Source organism: Pipra filicauda, unplaced genomic scaffold (genome assembly GCF_003945595.2).
Source record: "Pipra filicauda isolate LSUMZ 115617 unplaced genomic scaffold, ASM394559v2 scaffold8_size5757611_pilon, whole genome shotgun sequence".
Lineage (NCBI taxonomy): Eukaryota > Metazoa > Chordata > Aves > Passeriformes > Pipridae > Pipra > Pipra filicauda.
This window is the reverse complement of record NW_024105087.1, coordinates 3907377-3918854: the sequence shown is the minus strand read 5'-3', so window position 1 is coordinate 3918854 and position 11478 is coordinate 3907377. Positions and strand designations below refer to the sequence as shown.

The window sequence follows — 11478 nt, the reverse complement described above, 5'->3', positions numbered from 1 at the left end:
TAGAGTAGCAAGGCAGGACACAGGCCCAGCTGAAATACTTTGTCACTTTTCAAAAGTGAATTCTAAAAGCACATCCCTACCAGTTACTGCCATTCCTCTCTTCACCATTGTTTCCTCATGAACAAGTTTCTGTAGAAGTGTTACTGCCTTCAGTCTTGCAACAAGGCTGGTGTAGTACAGCATGATTATTTCAGTGACTGCTGGACAAATCTGGGGTACTCTGGAGTTAAAAATTTACCAGTAAACACGACAAGCAGCCCCCTTTAAGTTTCTGAAAGTAGTTGAGGTTAACAGAGAACCACAACTCTTAAATCCCTCAGTGCTTGCTTAGTTCTTAACCTGAAAAACTGAAGATTGCCTCTTTTGAAATCCTGAATACATTTCTGAACAAAAAGGTATTTAGATTAAAAAAAGAAAAACCAAATGCCTTCAGCAGGACCTCTACCACCACAAATTAAAAGTAGAAATCTAGCGTACACCCTCTTTTTGTTTGCAGCTTTCGAGGTGCTGCTGTCTGCAAGTGGCTCTATCAAAACAACACTTCATTTAACATCATTGCAACAGGTTAAAGAATGTAAATATAATTTAGAAAGAAAGTGAAAAGACAAACATTTATTTTTATTAGGGGTTTATACACAGCATGCATCTGAAAACAAACTCTTCACCATGTAACTATCACTCTGGTTTCCTCACCAAGGGTGCACAATCTCAGACACGAATGAAGGGGTACCATCACTTACACTACTGTATACAGAGATATAAAAATATACACAACAGTTAAATTTTACAGAGCAACGGAGCTGAGTGAATACCGTGCACACTGCACTCTCCAGGTTTGGACAGCTGAACATCCAAACGGCAAAGGCAACAGGAACACTGCGGAGATCGTAATCGGGGTCAGAAGAAACAGCATCAGAACTCTGACACAGTGTAAAAATATAAGGCAGAAGCCACTTTCTTCTGAATTGTAGGGAAGAGCAGAGCACACAGAGACTCCCCATCTTGCCTTTAAAAGTAGTTCCAGCAAGGAGCTGTACATGCAAAACATCAACAGTGCAACAACAAAGGAATACTGAACAGTAGCTCAATCGTACAAACTTAAAAAAACGTAACACGTACTTTATGCATCTCCTCACAAAATATCTAGGATTTGTCAGTGCATTAGTGTTAAAGTGGCATTAAAAAAACTTCTGCTATTATAACAGATGCAGAATTATTTTGGAAATGCATAGCATCTACATTTTTATTGTCTTTGTAATTATTCAGTTGGCATAGGCACCATTCTAGTCACACCAGCATTAAGAAGAACTCATGGTGGAAACAGCCATTCTTATCAGTTCATACACAGGTATTTCTTGACTGCTCGTCTTGATTTTGATTTCACCAAATAAATGCTTTTTAAAATTCAAAAATATACCCTATGATTATGAAAAGAACTATATACAACATACCTAAGACACAGGGTTAGCTGGCTGCCATACGTGTAACACACAAGAGAAACATTCAAGTTTGACAGATATTTTTTCTTTTTGAGATGAAAGGCCTTTGGGTTGGAAGCATATCAGAGACAACAGTGCAGTAGGCTGAGAATTCCTTTAGCTCAGTTCAGAACTAAGGCATTGTATGATAAAATATACATTTATATTTGGTGCAATGTTATTGTCAATTTTAGAATCTAGATCATGTCAAATGCTATAATTTGTCACTCTAGTAAACGTACATATCCATCTTCTATCACAAACGCAAACCTTTGTGGGGAAAAAAATTACCAAAACACTAAACCTATATTGGTTTTTTTCTAATTTGACATTGAGGAAAAACTGCTAAGCCAAACAAACTCTAAAATCCCCCCAAAAACCCTATGCTAGGACTTCACGTCCTCCTAGTCTTTATTTGCCAAAAGTTAAACGTATCCTTGAACTTCACTAAGAAGAAATTAAGATTTTAAACTGCTACTTCAAATTACATTTTGCATTTCAGATTTTTCAATTATCCACTCACTCTATGCTTGCTGCCCCCTCTGATTATCTCCCAGTGCTGCCCTTCTCCTGTCGTTCCGGTATGGCTGCCCTCTGAAGTTTCGCTGATATTGGTAGCCGTCGTCTCTGCTTCTGCCAGGTGGTCCTTTCCAGGCCTCCTCATTTCTTTGGAACTGGTATCCTCCCCTGCTGGAATAACCCCTGTCCAGTCTAGGCCTTCTGCCTCCTCCGTAAGTCTGGTTATAGAACTGCTTGGATCTACCACTCCTCAGCATGTCGGAAACTTCACTCTCATCCTCGGAACTCTCTTCCCTCGTTCTCTGTGCCCTGCTTTCCATCTGCAGATTACCAGCACCCTTGGAATCCCTACCTTTACCAGTCTTCTCCTTGCGGCTGGGAATGCTGTTTTTCAGTTCGTTTTTCGGAGGCTCTGCCAGCGGTGACTGAGAGCTGGGCGCTGCCGGCTGCCTCTCCGTGCCCTGTGCCTGCGGAGCCTGCGGAGCGCGGTGCTGCTGCCCGGCTGGTTTCTGCTTGGGAGCAGCTGCAGGACAAGTCTGCTCCAGTTGAGGTGCCCTGGCTGAAGTGTCTTTTGGGGCACTGCACTGGCTGCCTGCACCAGCCACAGGGAACGGGACGGTGTTGGAGCCGCTGCTCCTGTTGTTCTTCAGGAGCTGCTCTGCACAGTTCACCCCGGGCACCGGAGCGCTGCTTTCTTTGCCCATGTACATGTTGGCAGAGGTGCCAGCTGCTGCCTCTTTGTCCTCAGGTGACATGACAACACTGGGTCTCCCTACCGAATTTTCAATGAAACCCTGAACTGGGTACCCATACCAGAAGTGAGGAAAGAAAGGAGGTGCTATTGGAACAGCTCCTAGAAAGTGATTGTGTCCAAAGGGTGGCTGCGGGAACATATTTTTCCCTCTCAGGGACTCCTCATAGTTTGCATGAAGAGCTTGCGCTGGATTCTCCGCTTCTACGCAGACCTGTCCTTGGCTTTCCGACACCTGAGCTGTGGGTATAATCAGAGGCAGTGATGGAGATCTGCTGTCAACCTGTGGAATTTGGCCGTTGGATCTGGCCTCGCTCTGAACACCAAAGTGCCTGTTGGGTCGCGCAGCTTCGCTGTCGTTCTGAGCCGGCGGAGCCTCCTGGAACCAGGGGTTGTGCGGGTACACGGGGAGGGACACGTTGGGGTACATTCTAACAGCAGCTAAATAGGCCTGGTGCAGGGGGTACAAGTAAGAATGGGGTGCCCACATGGGACAACTGTATGCCTGCAAGACAGCAGGGGGAAAAAAATTTTAAAAAAATCAATTATTTGGTCTCTTAAATGTTCAAACAGACATAAAAGCACACCAGTCATTTACCATTTTGAACCACTTAATTAGAGGAAATAAAAGATAATTTCATTTACAGTGCCCTCAGTTCTAAATCCTAGGACTCTAGGATGGTGTTCTTATTTTTTGATTCCTTCCAAATGCAGTTGAAATGGACAACGGTTATGACCAGTAAGAAAACTTAAGTAACAATTTTTATATAATTAAACGCAGTGCTATTAAGTCAAGCTTTAGCTATGCGTTTGAGGACAAACATTTTAAATTCATTTTCCAGAATCACCTCTATTAATTGGCAATTCATTCTACCAGTCTGCTTTGGAAATTTTAAAGGGATAATGATCAAAACAAGAAGAAGCCATACCATGCACATCTTTTCACCGAAAAAAAAAAAAAAAAGACTACACTGAGACCCAAAGTTAGATTATTTCCCTGAGGACTATTTGTAGATTGAAATCCATATATATCCACATAACCCACAGATCAGCTTTTTTTGAAGCCCTCCCAAAAAGCTGGGGTATAGGTTTCATTAGAATATCCAGTGCACTTTTCCATCTAGTGGTGTGAGTCACCAATGGACACAAAGCCCTTTTATCAGCAACCTCTCCTGTGCTGGTAGTGAACACAAGCCATGTTGACAACACTGATGTGTCTGTCCCCTTCCCTTTTCTCTACTTCCACGTTAATGAACCAGCATCTGTAGAAACAATCCCTGGAGCAAACTATCCTGAAAAGCCTCCCCAGACCTGCCCTCCATGGGAGTGGTCCATTCCCTCTGAATATGCAGCTGGCAGGGTGTGGATAACAGCAGGGCAGGAACTGGGACCACACCAGCAGACAGAGAAATGCAGAAACCCAGTTCCTGGGTGTGCTGTACCCTGTGACACCGGCAGAGGAGCACAGCCACTAGATCGTGGTCCTGGGGCCAGCAGATGGTGCTGGAGCACCAGAACGACGACAGACTAGATCCCAGATGATCCAAAGTACCAGTAAAGAGAGTCCCAAACATATGTCAGCTTATGAAACACATGCTGTTTAAATACTTTGCAGTGACACTTGCTAATTAATGACTTATGGATTTCCCGTTTAGCAAAGAGACATTGTAAACTGTGCTGAACCTTTCCTCTTTCCATGCTCACAACACCAAGGAATCATTGCTATGGGTAAAGTCATGTGGAATAAGCCCAAGAGCTCTCAGCACCTTGTTCAAAATGGTTTGCCTGACAGAAGAAGTAAGAAGGCAAAAAAGGAACATTTTTATGTGCAGAAAGGAGAAACTAAACAAAGAACTAGTCCTTGCCAAGTAATGGAAAGTGCTGATTGTTTGGATGAGCCTCTTCCCCAGCCACACACAGATTTGCATCACATTTACACATCAACTGCTGTTATAATTACTGAAAGGGTTAAAAGAAAAATACTGTTGTCATCAACCTGAGCAGAAAGGACAGACATGCAGGTTATTTAAGGGCGTGTCCCCAGGGAAAGATCTTGGGATCTGTACTGCAGTGGCTTTGCCAGTACACAGCCATGGTTGAAGTTCAAGGGCATTTTCTCTTTCCCTATACTCTGCATCCGAAAGAGTGGATTCTTCACACTCAATTTATCTGTGATTTTGTAAAGCACATTCTGCTGACTGTACAGCCACAGCTGGGAGCCAATAGCTCTCACTATTGTTCAGATAAAGTTGATTTCTACTGACTTGAACTGCACTGTGGACCACTGCTGGAATCCCAGTTAACAGAAGAGAAAATAAAGTATTTCAAATTTAAAGATGGACTTGCCTGCAGCAACCAAATCTCTGCACTCAAAGTCCTACCAAGCATTTACAAACAATTTTCATGGTATTACAAACAAAAAAACATAATGAAGTTTGAAGAGTTACCTTCACGCCAAGATTGAAGAAAAATCTAAGAATATTCTTATCTAGAAAAAAAAAAAAAAAAAAAAGCCAGAAAAAAGATTTATTAAGACCTAAAATATTTCATCTGATACAAAAATTAGTCCCCCCATAAAGTTCCATTTCAGTAGCAAACACTGGTATTAAGCTGCTGCTTATATGTCTTTCATTGATTCATTGGGGTTTTTTTTGCCACAGTTCAGATATTTAGAACACAACAGCAATTTAAATTTCAGTTTTAAGAGTCTGTGGAACTGAACCTCTATTTTACAAAGAAAGAGTTCAGTAAACAAACCACCATGCAGTCAGACATGAGATGTTCTTTATGGGCATACCTTGCATTTGTAGTATGCCAAAACCTGTGTTTTAGAAATACTCAACAGCTTCCAAGCTTTTAAATTACATGAGCAAACCTGTCCCTGTATCAGGAAGCAGTTCTCCAAAGCTAATTATTTACACTCAGAAAACCTCAAGTTACAATGGGTCAAGCTAAGAACCACAAAATGATCATATCAGATTTCCCTGTGTGACCACTTCAAACAGTCAGGATGCTGGCAGTGTGAACTGAAGAGCTACAGCTCTATTCAATATCCCCTCCCACGTCTCAAACCACAGGGTGACAACAGTTAGATCTTTTGACAAGGACTGACAACGGGACCAAAACAAGCTGCCTTTATCTACATTTTAAGAAAAGAAAACCTATTAGGAAAAATGGTATAAACCCCAGACCTTCTCACCTTTAGGTAAGTCTTCCCCAGTATTGCACAGGGAGTAAGAGGGTGCAACGGCTCTTTCCCCCTTTTCACTTAAAGGGAATCCGGGATAGAGCGGATCCTGGTAAGGATTCAGAGTCTGAGGCAAAGGCATTAAAGGCTGGTTAACTGCTTGTAGCCACGCAGGAACTCCAGCAACTGAAGCAGATGTTACCTGAGCCTGTGATACAATAGAGTCAGGTCCCGCTGCTGGTCCTGGCATCAACGAAGAAGCAGGTATTTGGGATGGAATACCTACAGAGGGGAAAAAAACCCAACATATATACATATAGATACATTTAGATATAAAAAATATATATAATGCATCAATACATATATAATCACAAGCCAAAATGACAGCAGAAAAGCAAGCTTCCAAATGCAGAGAATAGCTCTCCGAAAGAAAGACGTAAGCCAAGCTTTCCAGAAATAGCTGAACTGTTCCCATATTTATTTTTAAAATTACAAATGCCAGAAGGGAATAGGAAGGGGAAAAATGGGGGAACTGAAACTCATGTGAATTCCTGAAGTTCTCACTCTGACTAGTCATTTACAGTCTGAAATTCAGTTAACTCTAAATCTGAGCTCAGTTTACTGGGCTGTGCATCTTCTGTCACAGACACAGTTATGTATGACAGGATTACTACTGTATCACATGAACAAAGTATGCTGATCTGAAAGGCAGTCCTGGTACAGAAACACAGCAGTGTGAGAGAAAATACAGCTAATCTAATGGGCAATACTGAATCTAAGCCAATTCCACACACCAAAAGATATGCACAGCACAAAAAAGAAAAACATTATACTGGCTTTGCAGCTCAGGTCCAACTGGATCTCATTAGTTCCAGACATACAAGCCCCAAGCTGAGTCCTTAGTCTTATTACATATGACACAGAGCACAAAAACATGTATCAAGTTTCAACATGCTGACAATGTGCTCTACCTTAAGCAGATCCTCAAAACTCAATGCTATCCCACTTAGAGGAAAAACAGAGAGTTGAGTACACATGCCTCCTCCACCTTCAGGCTGGGAGTGAAGCAAACTGTACATGCAGGCTATCAAAGACTTAACAGAACTCTCACTAGCTTTCAGCAGTGAGAAGCTATATTCCTATGAATGACTGCCTCTGGAATGTGAATTTATATGAGGCAGTGTCTCCTGGAGATAGCTTCAATTTAGTAAGGCAGGTAAAGTATTTTTCAGGGTTAGTAGTTTCTGATTTAGGCTAATATTCCTTCAAACCTGCTGGTCCATAGGTCGTTGGCTCACTTGGCCAAGCTGGCACGATGGCTGGTACAGAAGGCACTGCTGGGGGTAAATGCACCTCAGAGAAGACTGGTGAGGGTGTTGGAGTCACGCTCGGTACGCATTCCGTCAGGTTCTGTAAAAACAAAGAAATCACATGAAATTATTCTAAAAGCACACCATTGTTGGTGACCCCCGGTGTGCCTGGATTCTACCAAAACTGATGACTCAGTATTACCCAGACTACCACCATCACCACAGCAAAGTATTAACTTGTGATGTGTCAAAAGAGACCCGAGATCCTGAGCTCTATCCGGAACGTGCCCGTCCCACAGACAGCCATGGGTGCTGCAACCACAACCACAAGCATTACATTCAAGTATCTCCCACCCAAAAGAAAAGCCACCCTCACAAACCATTACCAATAACCTTGGAGAAACCTGAAAAGGCAAAAGCAAAGAATTTAAAGCGAAAAGCACAGTTTACTTGGTAGAAAGATTTCTCTCGGAAAGAGAATAGATATACTTTTACTTTTCTAGCACGGGTTGTCCTTTTACATTCTTTATGTTGGACATAACAGATTCCTAACTGCAAATAGGAAATTTTAGCATTATCACCATAGAAATGACTAGGTAATTAAAAGCCAGTATTGCAATACATACGTGGCTGTGATGAAGCTCCCCTTTGTCTGAAGTCTCCTGACTGGAAAACTTTGAAATCAAACAAACATTTCTTACTTGCTCAGCAAGCATCGAAGAATCTGTTTTTACTTGTTCCAAAGGAGACGAAGCTTTTGGATAGCTCTCATCTTGACTATTCTTCTAAAGCAAAGTTAGAAACAACAGACACAGCTAGTCTAACAGTAAGATTAACTTTACAAAGAGTTATGCAAAAATAGTAAACCACACTCCATACAAAGTGGGCTAAGCACCCAATCACTATTATACTAGTGTAACATTTTGCTCATTGAAAGGACAGCAAAGGTTAAAAGCCAACAAGGGGCCATAAATCTTCACTGAACTTCAGAGCTCATGGCCTGTTAGCACAGTAGCTATTAGCAAACATCAAATCTTCTATGGTCCCATTATAGTGAAAGTACAGACTGTACTAAGCAATTACAAATTCAGATTCTTAAGTTCTCTCGATAGCCCAGATTTGAGAACTCAGATTGCAGAGAAAGACTATAATTATGGGTTACAGGGGCTGAGGAAAGCTGACAGAAATACAAGCCTCCAAACTTAGGAGTATTTCTTTAAAAGCTGTAAAGCAGCAGCAGCAATCACGGCTCTAAAGGCAGCTATTGCTCTGCTAATCATGTATCAGAGAAGCAATAACATTAAAAAAAAATTTGGTCTTTTCTTTAAGATTACCTCAGATGAATTTGGCTCAAGCTTCTGACTTAAGTGGATCTGCCTGGAATTTGACTCTGCAACACCAAGACATAACCTAGTAAATGAACCATTACACCACTTATGGCTATCACAACTTAAGCCAGTTAAAGTTTGTCTTTCCAAAATTAAACTTTCAAAACCAAACCTGCACCTGAGTACATATTACTTCAGAAAACTTCTATTTTTATCAAAGATCAAAGCATCCTAAAACAAACAGTTCTTAGGACAGTGACAGAGCAGCTATTTCAACCTGGGTTTTCCAAGCTATACAGTTCTTTACTAATATTTGTTAACCATTTCAGTGATGCTTGAGGGAAGCAGGAATGAAACACAGCTGTCCCTTCAAACATATTCATCCTGAATTCCTCCTAATGAAACAGAAGCATGTTTGTACTTTGCTTAAAGTGAAAATGTTCTGATCTGCATTTTCATATTCAAGTGTTAAGATAACAGAAGCTCAAACTCTTGTCTACTTTTGACTGAGGAAAAGAGCAGTTTAGAAGGTTTCAGTGGTTCAAAATATCTAAAAAGTTTTCAGACTGCTGCAGAAAGTTTAATTTCTCAAGCACCAGCAAACACCTTGGTGGGGGAAACGGTGTTAAAAAATAATTGCAACATAATCTTCACATAAGATTTGTACAAGTTCTTCACATTCTGGTTTATGTTTAAATCTGGTTACCACTGCTTGTCAATCAAACTCATGCCCATAAGTTTTATAGTAGCCACTAAACAGATATGTATTTTTTTAAAGCTTAGTACTTGCACCATCACAACTAGACAACACCGTAAATTAAAACAATATTGATTATGAGAATCACTGCCAATTCCCCAAGCACCAACAGGAATCTCTAAATACTCAGAAGGATGTACAGTTTATTCCCATAGCATTGTTAACCAAATTTCACAAGAGGCAATGCAATCCTGAGTGTCACAAAAACAGAGAAAGCTGGACATGCCATGCACTTCAGCCAAATCCATCATGACACTGTAGTAAAGAGCTTTCTCTACCATGAACGTTCTTTTTGGCATTGCTGATGAAACTTTTCAAAGGAAACGAGTTTTCAGACATTTGGAGAACGAAAAATAAGCAAGACTGGTCCTTGTGAGACCATTCAATAAAGCATTACATGTTGTTAGAGGGACTAGCACATGCTATTGCCAGAGATAAAGAAACACAACAAAAAATTTAGAAAAATGGAGGGAAGGAGCAACTTCTGTAAGAAGGTTAAGGAGCCTGAATTTTATTTAGGGGGGAAAAAAAAAGTGGAAGAAGCCAAGCTCAAATTTGGTTTTTAGTCATGGCAAAGCTGACAGGACAAAAAATTAAAACCTAAATAAAATTAAAAAATCCCATCAAACACTATCAGTTACAATTAGCAAAGATTTACTAACTACCTCCTGACAGCTACAGCTTTCATCTGTTACTGCCACGTTCTGCTTCCTCACAGAAGAGGAAGAGCTTTGAGTCCATGAAGAGAAAAGCTAAAAAGTGTCTTAACTGACTGGGGGAGGGAGAAAACCCAAACAAAATTTTGAGCGTGTGGCAGATCTTTCTACTGTAAAGAGGGTTTTTTTTCTGTACACCACCTTCTCCCCTTTCTGTGCCATTGTATGCTAATTCTTAACCAGGCCACATTGAATACTTTCACCTACTTCTCTCTTATCTGACTCCAGCAAGCACTCCTAATGCTCCTCCCACTGGCACTTTCTGCCACACACTCTAGAATTTCAAAAGGATCTAATTTAGGGTAGCTCTGATAAGTCTTTTAGTTTCTCTTATTCCTCTTCCCATTTACTGCAAAAATCCCAGTGAGGGGCCTGCTCTCTCAGCCTCATTGACAAAGCAGGAAAACACGTACTTTCTTCACAAAGCACACCTTTGCTACCTTGAGCCTAGCTTAGTTTGGCACTGTTATTTATGATAATTTTCTCCTCACTGCCTAAAGAGATGCCGCCTTATCTCAAATAAGCTCTGAGGCTGGTAACAAAACCAAGCAAATAAAAAAAAAAAAAGGCGCCCTAATCTAAAACCATTTATTTTTACCTTTTTCCTTCTGCTCTTCCATCTCTGCTGTCCACTTGCTGTTTCTTCTTTCAGTATTTGAGAACTTTTTCTGGCTTAAATTATCCATAGTCTGTGTAGCAGCCTGACAGACAGACTGATTCTAAGGAGGTTTACAAAAGCAGAAATACGGATTTATGTAAATCGGTCCAACGAGACTTTGCCATCATCTGATACATTACTATTATGTCTTCGTGACACATATTTATGTCTGTGACAGGCAGAAAGGGGAGGGGAGAGCAGTCTTGATCAGTATCATTCAGATTCATCCACTCTCTCATTAGCTGCTAAATTTTGCAAAGTGTCCTTTAAAAGCATTCATGTCATTACCTTACATGACAAAAACTGTTTCGCTCAGACAATAATTCACTTTAAAAAAAAAAAAAAATCACATTCTCCTCCTGCAGGTGAGCAAATACAGCAAACTGTTACAGCTCAGAGGGAGAGAACAACCTCTGTCCCTTAGTTTCAGTCTTTCACCTGCTCATTCTTCCCAGCCTCGTTTCTGTTCCTGTTTGTCCTAGGATTTAAATCCAAAAAGCCCCACACATCTCTAGAACGAGTCTATGTAGAGAGCAGCTCTTCACCCACAGGACCTGCTCACTTCCCTGGATGTACTGAGACTCCAATCCGCTCTCATTAAAAATTGCATCAATACAATAATCTCTCAAAAATCTAAAGGCTACATCCTTCCCTCAGACTCAGGGAAGTCCACTGAAGCCTGCTCAGCTCCACGACAGAAAGAGAGCAGGTCTGACAAAGCATTTGCATTACACAAGACACCAGGTAAGTTCTCACACCAGTAAGTTCTCAGGC

At 41.1% G+C, this 11478-nt stretch overlaps 1 protein-coding gene across 4 annotated transcripts in view; it reads right to left on the bottom strand.

Annotated features, from left to right (window-relative positions):
- Positions 1–581: 581 nt before the first annotated feature.
- The window catches only part of OTUD4 (OTU deubiquitinase 4), a 31428-nt gene continuing 20531 nt past the window's right edge, over positions 582–11478 (bottom strand). Inside the window, exons 16-23 of one of the 4 annotated variants that reach the window (XM_027721099.2) lie at positions 10645–10765; positions 8580–8635; positions 7872–8030; positions 7207–7345; positions 6138–6217; positions 5948–6062; positions 5196–5236; positions 582–3253 (exon numbers count right to left, since the gene is read on the bottom strand). In XM_027721099.2, the coding sequence (XP_027576900.1) occupies positions 2003–3253; positions 5196–5236; positions 5948–6062; positions 6138–6217; positions 7207–7345; positions 7872–8030; positions 8580–8635; positions 10645–10765 (1962 nt within the window). In that variant the 3' untranslated portion in view covers positions 582–2002. Of the gene's footprint in view, positions 3254–5195; positions 5237–5947; positions 6218–7206; positions 7346–7871; positions 8031–8579; positions 8636–10644; positions 10766–11478 lie in introns of all 4 variants that reach the window. The other 3 variants (XM_027721097.2, XM_027721100.2, XM_027721098.2) reach the window with 3 other exon arrangements.